The 19,167-nt window shown below is 38.9% G+C and overlaps 1 protein-coding gene across 1 annotated transcript; it reads right to left on the minus strand.

The window, feature by feature from the left end:
* Positions 1–7,328: 7,328 nt before the first annotated feature.
* On the minus strand, positions 7,329–18,168 carry STK17B (serine/threonine kinase 17b). The gene is made up of 7 exons (XM_010156064.1): positions 18,023–18,168; positions 15,055–15,267; positions 12,765–12,909; positions 12,395–12,521; positions 11,457–11,505; positions 9,914–10,093; positions 7,329–7,883 (listed from the first exon to the last, which is right to left on the minus strand). The coding sequence occupies exons 1-7, from the start codon at positions 18,142–18,144 to the stop codon at positions 7,601–7,603; spliced, it is 1,119 nt and encodes a 372-aa protein (XP_010154366.1). The 5' UTR covers positions 18,145–18,168; the 3' UTR covers positions 7,329–7,600.
* Between the last annotated feature and the right edge of the window lie 999 nt (positions 18,169–19,167).

Consider the following 19,167-nt stretch of genomic DNA (forward strand, 5'->3'; position numbering starts at 1 on the left):
GACAACCGCTGCCTCCCCGCTTGCTGAGGCGGCTGCACTGGCTCAAGTACCCTGAGGCCTCAGCAGGGCGCCCGGCGCAGGTGTCCCCGGTGGGCTGACTGATAACAGACTGGGTAACACCTGTCAGGGTCGGGTTTAACCGACATGCCGCTACAGTGAGCTGAATTTCAGCTTTGCCGTTACCTCGCGGAGTTGACTTCCAGTAGAAAATGCTCGATGCCATTCCGAGACCTGCCAGTCTCAGGAAAATAATGGTTAAAATTGCTTTGAGTAGCCTGTGCCATGCACCGCTGTTCACACAGGGACTCCTTCCTGCCTTGTTAATCAGCTGCTGTGTGTCACCGAGCGAATAATACAGCTGGTTGTCTCCAGGCAAAGGAGCCAGAGGTGAGCTCCAGCTAAACACGTAAAAGAATGCAGCTGTGCTTGCAAAAATCATTCTTAATGAGCTCCAGTGGCTGCACTGGGTGTCTGGTCCAGACAGCAACCAAAGAAGTTTCAGGTGCCACATCATGCCTCAGCCCATCTTGTGCCCAATAGACACAGTATTTAACAACTTGCCACCACCTCCCCCGCCCCCCTACAAGTCCATAAATTAAAAGAATACAAGAAAATACAAACACCAAACACTCTTAAAAAAAAAGGAATGAGTGTTCTGGGCATTATGAATCTGACCCAGTGACTAATCTAAATAAAATTCCCGTGTGGTTGGTATGACTTCCAACACTTCAGTGTGACAAGGTCTGGATTTCAATAGGATCTAAAACAGCTGTTGCCATGGTAGGTAGTTACTGAATTTTAAATGAGAGGTTTTGTTATGTTTTCCTATCAACACCACATAAAAAAGGTAGCACAACAGCTTACAGCAGAGTTAAGCCGCTGGGAAAAACCCTATAAATGAGCTCTGATTCAGGCCTATAACCAACCTTCTGAACTGTACACAGAGCATCATAAGAGTCAATATATCAAGTTTTAAACATAAAAGCCCCTTTGTTAAAATACCACAGGCAAAGAACCAGAAGGGTATTTTTGCTTTGTCCAGCTGTAGAAAATTCAACATCACTCGGAATTACCAGTGCATCTTCTAAAACGGTACCAAAGCCTGGTTTTGATTTTGTCATGAAAAATACCCTCATACTCAACATATCTTAGGCAGATTCAAACAAGCTGTATGCTGTACTGGCTGGAACAGTCCAGCTGGAAAACACGCAAAGGGAAATCCCTGCTATTTCTCTTCAACACTGAGGCATTCAGCTATCAGAAACTGTATCTATATTGCCATACACTGTTGGGCACTGCCGTCCCTTTTGCTAGAAAGTGACATTGTTTTTTCATTATCAGATTAGGAAACTGGAAATACACATCTGCTTGTAACTCCTCAGAGGAGGAAAGACACAATTAGGTTGCTAATATTAGGAACATTCAATTCCTGTGTATATAGTATTTTTCATTATCAAAAAGAACTTCCACACAGAAATAAGAACTTCTGTGTTGCTCTTTATTCTTCTTTCCTTTTTCTCCACATTTCATTCTTTTCCTGCAGCGACCGGTTAAACACAATTTATTGACATAAACACAATATCAGCTGATTTTAATCCACTTTTCCAAGGCCACAGGAGGACACAGCAGAAAAAAAAAAGTGATTACAACTCAGGTTTTTGCCTTCTTGTGTTTAGTTAACATCTCACTGTCGCCCTCGTACCTAAAGAAACAATCTAAGTTCAGAGATAAAAATGAGATCAAAAGAATAAAATGGCAAAAGGATGAAGAGAAGTGAGTACACACAAAGTCTAGTCCTCAGCATTTGTTTTAGAATGTACTAGAAACAATTAAAAAAAAAAAGGAGCAGACTATGAAAAAAATCCATCGTTACCAGCCAAAGTCAATAGAACGCAGACATTCTCTATCACACCGTTCAAATACTGTGATGTAATAAAAAGTTCAGCAAAGACTGGAGCATCTGAACAACAGAAAAGGATCAGTGATACAATAAAATTAAATACAGGAAAGAAAAAAGGCTACTGGTAACATTTTTATCACTTAGTGTTCATTTTCTGAGAGGCTCCATGACACAGGGTTTTTATTCCACCTTGATGCCTCAGTTAAATTCTGCAGTGCTGGTAATCAAGAATATATCTCTTCCTCCCTTCAGAGGCAAAATTATTAAACAGTAGGTAACAATGTGGTTTACAATTCACAAAACAGGCCAAAATACTACGTACAGTGAAGTATTTTACTGACCAGATGTTTTATTTTTAATGTGAAAAAAGTAATACTGTAATTTTTAACCAAAGTACTTACTGGCATGCCTAGTACGTTTTGATGAGAGCAAATAAATAATGTTTGAAAGTACAACAAATAGAGCAACTCCTGTGTGTGGGATAATTCCTAGATTTGGGTATTGCTTTAAAAATAATTTTAGATGACAGACTGAAAAACATTAACTAACACGAAAATGGAACAAGATGTTTGAGTGCAACAGAATCACAGCTTCTTAAAGGCCTATGACTTGTCTCTCCAAGTTCTATTCCAAATCACTCCAGCAGTTACAGCAATCTCAACTGAACAGAATTTACTCCCACGTAATACCTTTTCTTGAACCCCACTCCATCTAAAGTCTTTTTTTTTTATTAAGTACATAGACATATATATGTTATTTATGCATTGTTTGTAAAATCCTTCTCAGAAACATGCTGTGCTATGAGAAGCATGTGTTTAGTTAGGTGAGTCTTCTGCTCCTATGAACTACTGACCATCAAGGAAAGATCACTTTGCAAATTGTTCTAGGACAGCCACCACAGTAATAGCACTGATGTACAACACAATCCTACAGTTACTGGAACACAGGAAAGGATTTTTCAAGGCAGTGAAGAGATCTGGGCTTATCTGTGTCAACAGAACCAAAGCACGTTACAGGCCTGACTTCGTATGCCTACTTCATCATTGCAGTCACTCCAGAATGAAAAAAACCCACAGTAGAATACGGTTGAGCACCCATCAGTGCCAGTTTAGCAAATGAGTCTTTATTTACTACCAAGAATATCCTAACACTAAAGGAAATACGAATACTTTGTGGTCGGTGTCGGGATGCTGACTTACTGACTCCGGATGCTAATGTGTTTGGCACAGGAAGCCTGTCTCCACACTCTCCTCAAAGGCAAAGTCTTCATTTCACTGATGGCAACGGCTTTGTCACAGGTGTTACTGGGTCAGAAATCACCCTCCCTCTTCCTGATGTGTTGGGAAAGCAACAAAAACAAGTGCTGTCACATGAAATAATTGATTCTTTGAAGTTGTAGTGGTCCAGCCCTTATTTATTAGGGCTAACCAGCTAAGAATTGTTATGTCATAATTCACATACGTGCTTTTAATTAAGACATTTGCTTATACTCTCACGCACTGGTGGGTGATTTGGCAATTCAACTTTGTAACGTCACCATTAATTTGAAAAAACTTCCTACACACTGACTCATGCTCTATCTTGCTCACTTCTCCAGCACTGTATGGGCCAGGCAGAGTTTCTGAGTCTGTCAGCTGCTGGGTTCTTAGGGCACAGGAGAGTTGGTTTCTGAAACAAACACACATTAACTGCATACTTTTATCTTGCCCCAGTTTTACCGCGTATTTATCCAAGCACAGCTTATCTGACTTGGCAGGAGTACAAGCATAACTGTCCTGGTAAGAAGATGGTCAGCTATCATCTAGACTATGTTTTTCTAACATCTCCTTCCTTAGAAGCCCTTTTGAAAAGGCAAATTTCAAGCTGTCTCCAATTGCTACAGTGTTAAACAGAATATTAGTTTCCCAGATGTCTTAATAAATATAAAGAAAAAAGGCAGCATTCCTGATAAGAACATTCAATGCAGGAAAAGTAGACATTCCGCTGAATTCTGAACCGAATGCTGCAAGCAACACCGAACCAAGCACATGAATACACTGTTTCTTTCACCAAAATGAAACCTCGTTTGTGCATTTCTAACAATGAAAAGGCTTTCATTTCCTCAGTGAAATGTGCCTTTGTAGGAAACGTTGTCCAGGCCACAATGGGTTATCACGTCTTTTGAGCCTAACTCCTTTTCTGAAGGAAAATCGGGTGGGTTTTTTGGGGTTTGTTTGTAAATTCAACCATCTACTTGAAAAGAAAGACAACGTATAATTAGTGCCCCAGGAGGCTAGTATGTGTAACAAACCTTCCACTGAAGTTTCCTTACGTGGTCATGGCGCAATACGTGGTCGTACACCAATACGTGCTGGGGCCTCCCAGCTGGAAGATACCTTTGCAGAGAAGGTCCTGGTGGACACACGGTGGAACACGAGCCAGCAGTGCGCCCTTGCCACAAAGGCAGCTAGCGGTATTACGGGCTGCCTTAGGCAAAGTATCACCAGCAGGTTGGTGGAGGCCATCCTTCCCTTCTACTAAGCACAGGAGTGCTGAGTCCAGTTCTGGGCTTCTCAGTGAGACAGACATACCTGAGAATCCAACAAAGGGCCACATAGATGGTGGATGAACTAGAGCATCTCTCCTATGAGGAAAGCTGAAGTAACTGGGACTGGTCAGCCTAAAGAAGAAAAGGCCTGGGGAGGGAGAGGATGTGTCTTAACACACATGTATCTGAATGGAGAGTGCAGAGATGATGGAGCCAGGCTCTTGTCAGCAGTGCCCAGTGACAGGACAAGAAGGAATGGGCACAAACTGAAGCACAGGAGGTTCCATCTAAACATAAGGAAATACTTTTTTTAACTCTGAGGGTGACTGAGCACTGGAACAGCTTGCCCAGAGGTGGAGTCTCCTCCAGCACACTTGGAGATACTCAAAAGCCATCTGGACACAGTCCTGGCCAGCCAGGTCTAGGTGGCCCTGCTTGAACAACACGACTTCCAGAGGTCCCTTCCCACCTCAACCATTCTCTGATTCTGTGAAGAAATGAAAACACAGGAGTTGTGAAAAAAGGCAAAGTTTATTTATATTATAAAAAGGGTCATGAACTGCATAGAAATATGACTTAAGTCATCTTAAAACATTACTCACTCATTTGCACTCTGTAATTCCCAGTAATAAGGCAGGAAGCAAGACGAGCTAACAATTGTCTACAATGTATGTATTTACATTCAACTGAAGTTACGCATGCACAATCATATTTTTAAATAAATCAAACACTGATCCAAACAAAATCCGATTCAAGGTATATTTGAAGTTTACATAAAGCACAAATAAAACTCCTCAAAATTTAAGTTTCTTGGATAAGACCAACTTTCATTTATTTAAAGATAAGTTAGCTCCCAAAGCAGTAAGAAATGTAAACATCAGATATCATGATAAAAATCTGAAGGAATAACAACTTTGTCATAAAGTGCTGCCATATGCTCTCAGCTTTGTTTTCAAGATGTTAGAAATGGAATACTAATCTATAGACTTTCAAAAGCTTCCCAGTTGCAATTTTAGTTGAGTAATAAATTTTAGAATTCTCCAAAAATACAACAGTTTTATAAACATTCTTTTTTACCTTAATCCATTTTTGACATTTTCATATCTTAAGTGAACTTTAACTTCCGAGCACACATAAAAGAGTTGGTATTTTTACTTTACGCAGTTCAAAGTAGACTCCATGCTGGTGGAAAAAACCCAAAAGGTTAGGTAAGACTCCAACTGGGAAAACCCGAGGAATCTAAAAAGTAAAGGTATAAGGTACCTGAACGCCATCCAAAAAACTAACTCCAGGAAAGTAATTTTCTAATTATCATCAGTATCACTGAAAAAGTTACATGAGAATTAATACACAGAGGTGAGTCAGTGTGGTTCATTTATACCTAGGCCTCTGAGCTTCATCCGTGCTGAACATACCCGTTACTTCATTTCACATCAGATGAACTCTAGGAAAACTTTTACTTCTGACCAACAGCCTTATATGCCTTATACCTCAGTTGGCTTCTCACTTGTCAACATGAGCATCACCCAAAATGAAGACAATGGTCCTGAATTCCGCCATGAATTATGCTGATACTCTACGCTGAAATCTATTTGTAAAACCCCCTGTTCCTTCCTTGTGCCAAGAAAGATAAAATACAACTTGGTATTTTATCTTGTACCACTCAGTATGTTGACCCCTCAATCATATGTTGTTCCAAAAGTTCAATCTGGCAAACTATTGACAAGCCCACAGGCACACTTGAAAAAGATTATTGGATTGTGATATCATACAAAACAAACCAAACCCAAATCAAAGACGATTAAGACTAAGCTCTGAGGAGGGGAAAAACCCTAAAGTATTTTAAAGTGCCATTTCCTTTCAAAATATTTATCAGAGTTGTAATACATGCCCTACACAACAAGACTTCCAGCCTGTGTTACAATTAGGGTCTTATCCTGTCAGTATTAGTTTCAGGCTGTTAAGGCATGATTGGTATGTGCTTAAAGTCAAAACTTGACATAGGCATTATTTCCTCAGAGCCTAGAAACAGGATGTGGAAGGGATATAGCTTTTTAAAAAATAACCAACCCACTAAACAACACACATTTAAAGGCTTAGAACAATTATTAGGTAGCTTGTCTTTAAATATTAACACACTGCAGTCCGTTTCTCAGAGTGGGCATGAAACTAAGTTATTATGGATAACAATAACTGAAAAAAGATGCACTGCACTTCTACATTACAGGGGCATAATGCAAAGCTTTTAATCGTAGCTTCATTGGCAAAAATGGTTATTTTCCATGTATTCAGTTATTACTTTGAACTCTGAAGAGCCTTTCTATTTTGCTGGGTTTGTGTGGTTTGGGTTTTTTTGTTTGTTTGTTTGTTTTAAGATGAGGAATAGGGCAGTGCAAGTACAAAATACTATTTCAGAGTTTTTATGAAAGCAAACTAAGGAGTGATGAGATATTCACATCAGCACAGGACCTCATCCTCTTCAAACATAACTTATTGGTAAGAAGCAAAGGACCAAGAGCACAAGGACTGACAATCTACCCGTTTTCTATTCAAGCATTCCAGAGATGCAACACAGGAAAAAACACACAGAGTATGCATTGTAATCCTTAAATGGACCAGATCTATAAGGCACAAACATTTCCTTAACTACTACTGACACTAGAGAGAAAGCAGTTCTCCAAATGGCCCCAACAGATGGATCATATTCCTGAAATACACCAGCTTTAGCTTCCATTTAAAAGCTATAAGAATGGTCACAAATAAGCTCAGTAAGACAGCTAGATTCAGCTTCCCTTCAGGGGCCAATTTCTTCTTAGGGTTAGTCATAACAGTGTGCATGTATTCAACCAGTTTGGCAAAGCTTGAGTTTAAACAAACTCATTTCCTGGTTTTAGTTTGTTCAATCTGGCATCATTGTTGGACTAAAACTTGAAAAGTGCAAAAATATTTAACTCTATCTTCTTAAAAAAAAATTCATTTTATTGGTGCAACCACCCCAAATTGTCAGGAGGTAAATCCATTGCCAGCAATGGATATTAAAGGAAGCACCAGCATAAAAGAATCAAAGTGCATTTCCAGTATGCCAACACTGCACGAATTGGCAAACCATAATCTTATATTCGCCACTGGAATAGATTATGCTAAATTCATTTTCTAAGAGTCTATATTACACATTAACATACGAGGTCTGTCATGAAGTCTTGGGGATACTGCAACGAATCATCAAAACGGAACCGTTTGGAGACTGTACTGCTGTCCTCTGGAATGTTTTCTTTGTCTTCCTTGTTGCTACAGGTACCATTACAACTCGATTTTATATTCCGCTCTTCTGAGCATTTTGCTGTGTGTCCTGGCATCAGAGAAGAGCAACAAGTTTCTTCAGGGCTACACAAGAGCATGAACTCCCCTTGCTGCAACCACGAATGAGAAAGACAGGCCTCTGCTGTGGGTCTTTCCCTTTGAAAGAGAAAAGGATAAAGTTGCTTCATTTCAGGAATACTACAAATGTAATTATGACAGCTCTGACACAGGCTAAGGAATCTTAAGCAGAATTGACACTAAAGAGTTAATATTGCTGGTTTTCCACCACCACCACTGCTGATAAAACACACATTAGGCCTTATGACACTTTGGGGTTAAATATTGGCAACATGTGCCAGAATTTTAGTTGACAGTTTCCCCCACTGCTGAGTATCAGATCTGGTAAGCTTCTCATCAAAAAAGAAATAGGTATTTCTCAGCTGGTATTCATAGCTCCTTGGCATGTTCTCAACATTATATATATATGTGTGTGTGTGTGCACGTCCTTATGCTTTTGAGGTCCTATGTTTTATAAAAACATTGCAAAAGGGAGGCTAATGAATATTTGGTCATTAGGTTTTCAAGGAGGGACAGATAACACGATATCATCAACTCTATCTGACATTCTGCAGCGTATGCTCTTGCAATTGATCATAAACTAGTGTAAACCCTTCCAAATTGTAGTCACTATCAAAGTACAGACTTATAAAACTGTTCCTTTAGATAACCTAGTATAGTGCTACTAGAGTTTTCGTCAAGTTCTGCATTGTTAGAACGCAGAACTCGCTGGAAATGCAACAGAGAGCACTCTTTGTCCTTAACCCTACCTGAACACGTGAATACTTTCTGGTCAGAAAACTGTAACTTTACAGAGTTGACCATCTGAGGACACATTTTTCCTCTTAAGATTCAAGGTATAGTCATCAAGAATTGGAATGAGGGGCAACAAAACCCCCCAGCGTTATTGAGAATATAACACCCAGAAGCAAGAAAGCGAGTAGGAACTGTGACAGAATGTCAAACATCCCACAGATCCACACTATCATTTATGAAAGCAGGCCCACCACAATTGCTTCCCTCATGATACTACGTTTTTCGAGAGTTATTCCAGATATTGACAAACCCTCCATGTGAGAGGCAAAACCAGAAAGGACTGTTCATCCTCTCCAGACATGAATTTATATGGAGTCTTTATTTTGCTGAAGTAGGCACTCCATGTTTATCATCTCCCATCATCCCCTCCTATCCAAAAAACCCTTTTGCAACCAAACAACAGGGTCACTCCTGCTTGCTGCAGGCTCCCTGAAGATGACAGAACTACTGCCTCACCAGAAAAGACAACACTTATCACTGTAAATTGATAATACCTGACCGTGCCTAAGAACATAGCTAACTTCACTAAAGATTATTCCCCCATATACACCTTTTAGGACATCTGTCTTGGGGTTTTCTCTTTTTGTTGTTTGGGTTTGTTTGGGGTTTTTTTCCCCCCACACTGCATTTTCTGGTGCAACAGTTAAAAGATTACCCAGATTCAACATTATACAGCAAGCACAGACAGGGTGTCTGTAATCCTCCCACTCTCAAAGACTATCTACTCAAAGCTCAGCTACTTTGAAAGGCCTTGATTAGAATCTGAACTCCCAAAGAATGCAAAGTTATGGAACTGTGCCTTACCACCGAAAAGTTCATACTTTTGACTGAGAGCATGTATGGTGGCAAAACACTGTACAGTTCTGAAGAATATACGCTCAGTCACAAGACCGCCAAGTTTTTATGTAGAATGTACTGAAGTAGAACGATACGTTAAAAGTAAGTCAGGAAGCAAGAAAGCACTGCATCATAAAGACAGCATTTTGTCTCTCCAAATTGTGCAAGAAAAGGTTAAATTATAGACAAGAATGCGACCTTTCTAGAACGTATTTCATCAGATTTGTTACTAAGCTGTCCTCTGAATGAAAATACAAAGAAACCGAAAATACAAAACTCAAAGCACAAACCTGACTACAGTAAAACCCAGAGAACCAAATACCTCTTCATACATTACGGAAAAGCATAAATCTACACTTTGAAATATCTGGCTGCTCTTATCAGTGGTATTAAGCTTGCAAATCAATATCCACTTTTTCTAGGTGCTCCACAAAGACAAAAGATAAGATTCTTGCCTGGAGAAGTTTGTTACTTACTCTGGATTTTTTATGAGAAGTTTTTGAACAAAGTCTCTGGCAGGCTGTGAAACTGATGAAAATGTTTCTTCTGAATAATCCACGTTAACTTGAGATATATTAAGGTAAGTTTCTTGATTATCAGCTCCCACAAATGGAGATTCTTGTGTCAGCAGCATGTATGAAATTACACCTATGTTCCTGAGATAAGAACACAAAGTATAATCTTACTAGGATACCTGAACAATACACCCCCCATATTTATTGTGCTGCAGACCAAACTTCCTCCTATATGTTCTGCTCAAAGAATTAGAAACGTCACGTGACGTCTCACTTGTATGCAATTCAAGCATGTATGCACATGCACCCACAAGGAAAGCTCTCTATATAGCTCAAGGAAGTGATTTTTTCTTTAATTGCATAATCTCAATGTAAGAAAAGGGTATGTCCACAGTGTTAATAAAAGGAAATATATCATTTTTACATAGTCCGTTCTTGGACATATGGACAATTCTGGATGACAGACCTCCATAAAGACAGACTTTCTAATTCGCATTTAAATAAAACCCCATCTTTCACTACGATGCTGGATGAAGTATCAAAGACTGAGATTTAGTCAACTGTTCTGTACAACTGACACTTGTGTTACAACATCCTCTTGCTGAGATTTCGTTTCCCCTAAGAATATGAATGCAAGTACCACACATCACATGATTTTTATAATCCATAGATGGTTTCTTGATGCATATTAATAATGGTTTTGTGATCTGATAGATCAAACCTTAGTACTCGTTACTAAATGTGTGGAAACGTGCAGCTGCTGCGTGTGTCATTCTGGGTATAGCACCACTAGTTTGGGTCTACATCTTCCCTCAAAACAGGCAAATAGTGGTTAAAGAACATTCACAAACAGATTTAATTATTACGAGTTGAGAATTTCAGGAGTAATTAGATCATAGCAACTTCTAAAACTGAGTTTTAGTTATTTAGATGCTTAAGAGCATACAAACATTAAACCTTTTTAAGGAAACATGGCAAAGTTAGCCTTTACACTAACATAGCTCATGAAATCAACAAGCTACAAAGGTAGAATTAATGAAGCTGTGGATTAGTTTAAAGTACTTGTCTCTTTTTATGACCCATTCTGCAGATATTGCTCCAAAGAGAAGCATTAGAAAGGTAAAATACTTAATCATTTGTATAATAAAGTTATTTCATGACAGAAAAGTGGGGAGGGCGGAGTGTCCAAGAGTAGTTAATACCTGAGGCATGTCATCCAAGAGTAACTAACACCTCAAGTATGCTATGCAAACACTGTCATTGTTCCCTTAGAACAAAATACTCCGCTCACTCAGAAGACACCTGCATTCCTCACTAGCAGTGCAACAGACCCACATACGGTAATTCCTTTAAATTCCAGATTATACCTCGAGGGTTCCTTCCCCTCCCAACAGAAGGGTATTCTTGGGAGCCAGATAAAACTGCACCAGAGTCTGGATCTTGCCCATAAACTGTTCAGTGGTCACACCTACCTCAGTAAAATTAATTAACATACACAACCTACCACATATCTGTAGCCGTGGTAATAGGATCATAGTTTAAGATTTCTGGAGCTAGAGAAAGAGATGGGGAGAAAAAAACCATTTTAATAGATATATTATTCAAGTGGCCTTGAATCATACACTACATTTCAGGCAGTTTTTTGCCAGCCATTATTATGACACTTAACTTGCGGATTCAATAATCAAGTTTATTATTTTCAAGCCGTAAGGGTGAAAAAAGCTGTTTCCATTTAATTAGACACACCAATTTAACTGGTTCACACTAAAATGATACTATGTGACCTTAAGTCTATCCTATGCAAGTCCCAAGATATTTTCTCATCAGATGCATGCACATAAAAGATCCTTCTAAGAGGTTTTCAAGTACACAGCTTTTTAGGGGAATGCATAAAGCCTCTGGCATGTGAATGCTGCAAAGCCAGACAACCAAGCCAATTTTAGGAGCAGTGGCTGTTAGCATATGTTGGATAGCAAGTTATTCACTATAGGTTGAAGTGCTCTTAAAATTGAGTGTGGTCAGATCACAAAGGAAACCTGCCCCTCAGAGAGGACCAAGTTTTAATGGCAGTCTTTCCCCTTCTGAGGAATATTTTAATCCCATTAAACACGTTCCTAATTCAAAGAACATTTTGTTGTGCATGCTAATGATTTATTCCAACTCTTATCGAAAAGGATTTAACAGCTAAAGTTTCTTTCTGTCAATTTAACAGCCTGCACCACAGCAAATGCTACAGCATCAAGTTAGAGGGGCACTTACTGATATAATTTGGAATTTTTTTGGTACTAGTATTTGCTGACCACTAAAAAAAGAGCAGCTCAAACCATGTTGCCTTGCTGTTCTTCCTCCAGTAGTGACTGATTAGTTGATAAGCACATTATATGAACTGTTCCTGTTTTCTCAAAAGCACACAACAGAAATTGTGAAACAATTCTCCCATACCTAGATACTCTGTTGTTCCCATGATCTGTCGCAGTTCTCTAGAATTCTCAAGCTTCCGCGACATACCAAAATCTACAATTTTTACATCACCAAGAGGATTGACACTGCTCAGCAAAATATTTTGAGGCTACAATAGAAAAGATTTAATTCTCAAATTAATAAGGTAACAGCTGCAAAAACCCAAAAGTAAAAAAATGACATTTCAGTTTCTATTATGCAATAGTTCTTGCTAAAGTTTAAGTAATTTTTAGTTATAATCTAAAACACTGCTTTTTCTTCCTGATATTTTGTTATGTATTTAACAAACGGTTTTACCATAATATTAAATTGAAGATAAAGTCCTAAAATAAAGAGCCTGCTGCAGCCTCACCTTTAAATCAAGATGAACAATATTGTTTTCATGCAAGCAACAAAGTCCTTCAAGGATCTGTCTTATAAGTCTTACAATATCCCTTTCACCAATTTTGTCATCCAGATCTGAGACACACAAGTCAAATATTTCTCCTCCAGCAGCACTGAAATACATAAAAGAACACTTACGTATTAAGGTTGAATTTTCAAGCTCAAGTGAGGAAAAATTTCATATGTAGTACCTATTTATATAATATACATACATTTATCAAAATTCATATTCTCAAGAATGCTGGCAATACTGGGTTTTGGGTTTTTTTGGTGGTTTTGTTTGTTTGTTTGTTTTACACACACTTATGCCAAGACACATCATACAAGCACTTAGAACAGGGTGGGGGGGTGGGGTGGAAATTGATGATGCTTTTTCTTTCCTTATAGCCAGCAAAAGCACTTAAGACAGTGAAACAGAACTTTGTGGCTGAAAACCTCTTAATGCTTTGGTGCCCTCAAGCATGCTTTTCTGTGAGTGAGTGTGAAGATACCTTCAGGAAGACTAGTTCTGTCATCATTCTCTAACAGAAGCAGCCTTTCTCTTCCAGTCAGATCTAATTATTTTTCCATTAGACCAGTTCCTTAAATAATTCAAAGCAAGAAAGCCCAGCAGTATTCCTCTTCTCTGAACTCAGGAGTACAAACAACCATTTTTCGGGTGATGTGGCTGTGGTGTAAGTGGAAAAACTACAGTGTAACGAATAGCTAGAGTTGCTGAAGACTATTTCTGGAGTGGGACGAAACTGCTTATTTGCCCCCTGGATCCTGCCATTCTGACAGAAACTAACAAACAAAAAAAATCAGGTATTTCTATCAGAAAGGTACAGGGAAGAGAAATCTAGCGTGCTGCTGCTGCTTAAATATGTAGCTGTCTAGTCAGTCAGCAAGTAATATCTTCCAGAACTCTGGTAGACACCGAATATTCAGAAATACAAGGATTCAGCTCTGTCACTTTGAAATCTACTATTTCCACACTAACAAAGATGAGATTGGCAAGCTTCATGTTTTCACACAGCATCTCAAAGGTGTCTTCCTCACAGCATAAAGGAAGCATGGAAATAACCGTGCAGCATGTGGCTTATTATATACTTCCACACTTTGCCACAGTGTCAGCTGTTTCTTTTGATGCTGGGTTTGAAATCCTTACTCAGCCTGCTCTAACTGCCTAAAGTCTCTCTCTCTCTTAAGGATAAAGGGCTACCTCGAAACTACAGATCAGTAAGCCCAAATTTCTTCATGAGCGAAATCGAGTCTACAAAAAAGCTAGATAATGGCCAACTAGATAAACTCCAGCAGGTTAGTCACTGTGTTATGTGAGGTATCGGTAATGCTTCCCCTGGTTACCTTTATGACAATGTAGTCGAAGGAAAGAGCAGTGGATGTCATTTACTTCAACACTGTCTCCTACAGTATTCTTAAACTTAAATTACTACATTATGGTCTGGTTGGGTGGACAACCAGATGTGTAACAGCTGAACAGCTCCGCTGAAAAGGATTTGGGAGTCCTCACAGACAGCAAGCATCCATTCCTCTCCTTTATTTAGCAAATGTCTACTTATACAAGCTGATTCTTACTACTGTGTCCTCCAAAGAACCCCACCAATACAATCCAAGTCAGCAAGGACCACATGGAGGGGGAAAAACAGCTAAATGAAAAATGCTTATAAACTATTCTCTGGGTAAAAGGCTCGCTTCTTGCAATGCTTCTGAAGTACTACTTCAGAGCTCTGATAATGAGAAACAAATTAAAAAAACCCCACCTGGTTTAATCAAGATGACCCTCTTGAGATTGTATTTAAAAGCACCAAAAAAAATTGCATTTGAAATTGAGTGAAATTGTCTACAAAACTGAGTTATGCACAAAGAAAAAACTATTTTTTATAGCTTTTTGTAAAAACAAAAAATCTCGCAGTCCATGTTTTTAAGTTTTGATTACAGAACTCCTATAGGCTTCTGTGTATTTTGTTTTATGCATTATTCCGTATTGCTTGGCGTAACTCATTAGCTGTGGATGTAACAACACATGTACAAACCCAACAATTCAAATTAACAGCAACTGATTCAAGTCTTGCATTTACTTGAAAATAAACCCTCCCAAAAAAGTCCCTAGGAGTTTATAAAGTATACCATAAAGAAACATTAGCATAACATATACTGCGTACTGTTGCAATTCTTCTGGGTGGTTTGCAACCCATGCAAAAGATGAGTACATTGACAGATTTGTAACTGCAAACATGGAACGACGAAGGCAGACTTACTATTCCAGCACTAAGATGATTTCATGTGTGGTTTCATAGACTTCATGGAGATTAACTATGCGAGGGTTAGATTTCATTAACTCAAGCACAGCAACTTCGTGAAGAATCTCTGCTTTGCAGTCTTGACCTCTTCTTCTTTTCTTTAAAAATTTAGCTGCATACTCTTGGCCAGTGGATTTAGCTATACATTTTCTAACTACAGCACATCTTCCTCTACAAAATAAAAGGAAAAACATTAAGATCTAAGACATAAAATAAGTATGTAAAATGTCATTAGAAATAAAAAGGCATGGTAAATAATTGTGAACCAAAAAAATAATTATACCATGGGAATACCACGTTTGGCCTGTTCTTACACCATTCCTTGAACATTCACTTTCGGTCACTGCAGGAAAAAGCGTGCTAAGCTAGACGAAGCTTTGATGAGACCCACTACAATTCCCTTTATAGAGATTAGCTGAGCATTAAATCAGAGTACTGGGTTACACGGATGTTCTCACTGTAGGATCACAGAGTAACTCAGGGTGGAAGGGACTTGTGGAGGTCTCTACCAAAACCTCCTGCTTAAAGCAGGGCCAGCTATGAGAACCTAGCAGGCTGCTCAGGGCTTCGTTCAGGTTAGCAAATTATATTAAAAAAACCTCAACCACCTTATGGCACCTACAGCATACAGAAATAGAGCAAGCAAACCCTGTGAAAGGTAGAGAATGAACACAGAAAATAAAGCATATTTGTATGCTGCAGGGGGTGGGGTGTTGAGAGGGGAAGGTCTTCAGTGCAGATGATTTCTCAAAAAAAAAAAAAAAAAAGAATCAGTTTCTCCAGAAATCATGCAGTACTGCTAAAAAAACACCCAGGTATCTGCAAGGTATTTAAAAACCTCTTAACAGAAAAACACCCACTACATTGCGTTCTCTTTCTCAATTAGAGTTAGATGAAGTGTGCTGCTTTATTTCCTAGCCAACTGTTTAGGTATGGAAACAAAAATGTATTTTGGCAAAGAAATGTTTTTAAAAGAAAACCGCATACTGCAGTTAAAACACCAAGCTGACCTTTTAAAAAAATTAGGGGAAAAAATGCAGTTCTTTAAGCCAAGTTAGAAACTCCTGAAAAAACAAAGTTCTATAATCACAAGTTTGGCATTCCCAGAAATGCCTAGCTGCATACTTGCAAAGTGTTTTCAAATGATACAAGAAAAGATCTGTAAACCTAAAATAGCCAAGTCCTTCCCCAATTGCTAAACCAGCTTATTACTGCAGAGCATTTGAAGCTATGGGCTGAATTTCATAATATACCAAAGTTTAAGATACTCCCCCACAGCTTACATTCTCATTTTAACATCACCCTGTGAACCACAAAAGTTCCTCTAAAATTAAGAAAGGGGAACTGGCTGAGCTTCGTGAGAACAGCAAGATCTTCCCTGACAGTCTCTGCACACCTTCCTTCTAGTCACCGCGGGCGCACAGCTTTCAGGGTCCGCAGTGTCTCCAGATAAACGATGAAAGAATTGCCACCTCTTTACACTGTATTTGTCATGTGGTGATTATTAAGACACAAAATAGTTCCAAAACAGTGGAATTCCTCCCGACATTAAAAAAAAGTCAGATCTGAAGAGTTGCACTGCAGCAAGCAAAGTGGTTCCCCCTCCTTGCTGCCTGCAAAGCAACTGCTTAACCATCACGCTTCACAGTCCTGTTGTACGAGATAAAAACTGATTTCAAGTTGGTTTCATATCCCAAGTTATAAACCACAGAAATTCAACTACTTCAGAAGAAGCCAAGACATCCACACGCTGGGGACAAAACTACTTAACCCACTACACAGAACCTGCCTGCTTCGTGAGTCAGTGTCTTAAATACCAAAGGACCTCAAAGATAAGGGTGTGGGAGGAAGAAATTGGACTGGGGAAGCTTAAGCAGAGAAGAACAAAAGAACCATTTACTACGTAACCTGAGGAGGAAGACGAAAATTGCAATTGAAAAGAATAGCATATTTAATCTTTTAGAGAAGCTCAATGAAAGGTGGATTTTACATCACTTAAAGTGTTGCAAACACTTAAGACATGAAAAAATAACGCACTATTATGCCAGAAAAAGTAAAAAAAGTGTTTGGAAAACACACTACTCTGCTTCTGTTTCCTTGCATTTTGGCACTTATCTTGCATGCGCAGAAAGTATTAAAGACCAAGTTTTGGAATCCACACAAAATCATTATTCTGCTTGCATGGGTAAGAGGAACATTATGGGCTGCAAGGTGCACTTTTACAGAAGCGTACAAGATGAAGCACATGCTAGGGAAAAACACAACAATCAAAACCCACTACACCAAAAAACATCATGCACCAGAGAAGAGAACAATGAAGGCTAAAGAGCTTACGGAAATCACACCTAGATGAGCATCTTGGTTGACCAAAAAGTTACAGGTGCAAAGGATCGCCACCTAGCACAGTAAGGCACAAATGCCAAACTGACCCGTGCCACTTCCACTCAAGGAGAAGCTCTGGAAACATGACCATGGCATTGCATTTGCATGGCTTTACACCCAATTCCCTGAATATTTTCAGGGTATGAATTCACCCAACGATTTCCAAAAAGCATTAACTCCGATGTCTGAAACAGTACCATAAATACCAAAGGGTTTTTTCATTTGGCTTTATTTCCCATTTCACTCCTGCACCATGAGCAAGGGAAGCAGGCTGCCAAACTACCCCAAAACAGCAGGTTGTCAGAGGGGGAGAGAAAAAGGTCTTTGTTTTCTGGACTTCAGAAAACTCATCTGAACAACCAGAATAACCAAGTCAAAATCCCCATTCTTAGTCTTGCAGCATTACCCTACGTCATCTCTTCTTCAGCTCATGTACCTGAAGATGGTGAGTGACTAGGCAGGGGAAACGGAGGAACAGAAAGAATCTCAGATCTAACACAGAAATTCCTGTTACTGAAATAAAACAAAATAGGAGTAATCTCACCTTCCTAGCTCTTTGGATTCAAGCATATAAAAATTGTGGAAATCATCTGTCTTGATCTGTGTCTGCAGAGATGTGGCTAACAAGCCAGAAAGGCTTTTGTTCTCCAACTTTCTCCTTGACATAGTCACGACTCTCTCTTCTACCAGTCACCTGTTAAAGCAAAATAATTAAGAGTTTTGGAAATCCCGTAATTACACTGCAGGAAAACACACAAATAATGGAGTTTAAGTCTATCAGACTAGAAAAGCCTTAGGTTTGTGCAGTAGGGACCTGAAAACAGCACATTCAACCACCGTAAAAAATGAAACCAGGAAAGAACACTAATCAAGACATGCTAAGAAAATTAACTGAAACCATTCTTTTTTTTTTTTTTAATTTAATCATTTGAGGTCAGATGTTGGTCCCCATCCCACTCCTGGCATATCCATTAAATGTTTGGGATAAACTCCTGTTCTAATAAAAATGCTAACAACTGCTTAGCTATCAGTGATATGTAGGGCAGTTGTGGGTGTTTTAGCTTCCTGAAAGTAAGCTTTAAGTCTTCCTTGGATGCTGGGTAAGTTCCAGCAATTCCCTTAAGTTTATACTTCTAACTGGTATTCCTGGGGGACTTAAACAAAACTCCTTCCTGTTTCTTCTCTACAACACAGCAGGCATAACTAACCACAAGAGAGGGAAAAAAAGGCCTTTTCCAGTGGGAAGATTCATATTTCTAATTAAACTCACTCATAGTTTATCAAAGCTTCACTTTAGATTGTCAGAAACTGCAGAGGATGTTGCCCATTTGTGCTAAAGCAGATCACTTAGAATTAAATGTTGTAGTAATACTGATTAAATTACCTTAATAAACAAGCTGAACAGCACATTATGAAGATATACCCACCCACATTATTCCTATTGATCTTTAAAAGAAAAATCATTTAAAAAAACAGTAAAAATACTGGGTTTTGGCATTCACATTCATAGGCCTGAACCATCTCTTCAGGTGAAATGCAAAAGCAAAGCAGAAAAAGGTTACTGAAGGATAACAGAGGTCTTAATTGATGGTTTATCACAAGTTAAAGAGTAAATTTACCTTTATTAGTGAACAGAGGAAGAAGAGATAAATCACAAGGCAAAGGAAAGTTCAATTACAATTAACAAAC

Source organism: Eurypyga helias, unplaced genomic scaffold (genome assembly GCF_000690775.1).
Source record: "Eurypyga helias isolate BGI_N326 unplaced genomic scaffold, ASM69077v1 scaffold5207, whole genome shotgun sequence".
NCBI lineage: Eukaryota > Metazoa > Chordata > Aves > Eurypygiformes > Eurypygidae > Eurypyga > Eurypyga helias.

What these genes read in the sequence shown, in the direction of transcription:
- STK17B (XM_010156064.1), bottom strand. Translation starts at nt 18,144, where the DNA reads ATGTCAAGGAGAAAGTTGGAGAACAAAAGCCTTTCTGGCTTGTTAGCC. An exon ending in ATCATCTTAGTGCTGGAATA is followed by an intron (nt 12,910 to 15,054) that starts GTAAGTCTGCCT and finishes TATGTATTTCAG; the next exon opens with TGCTGCTGGAGGAGAAATAT. An exon ending in GGGAACAACAGAGTATCTAG is followed by an intron (nt 11,506 to 12,394) that starts GTATGGGAGAAT and finishes CTCTTTCTCTAG; the next exon opens with CTCCAGAAATCTTAAACTAT.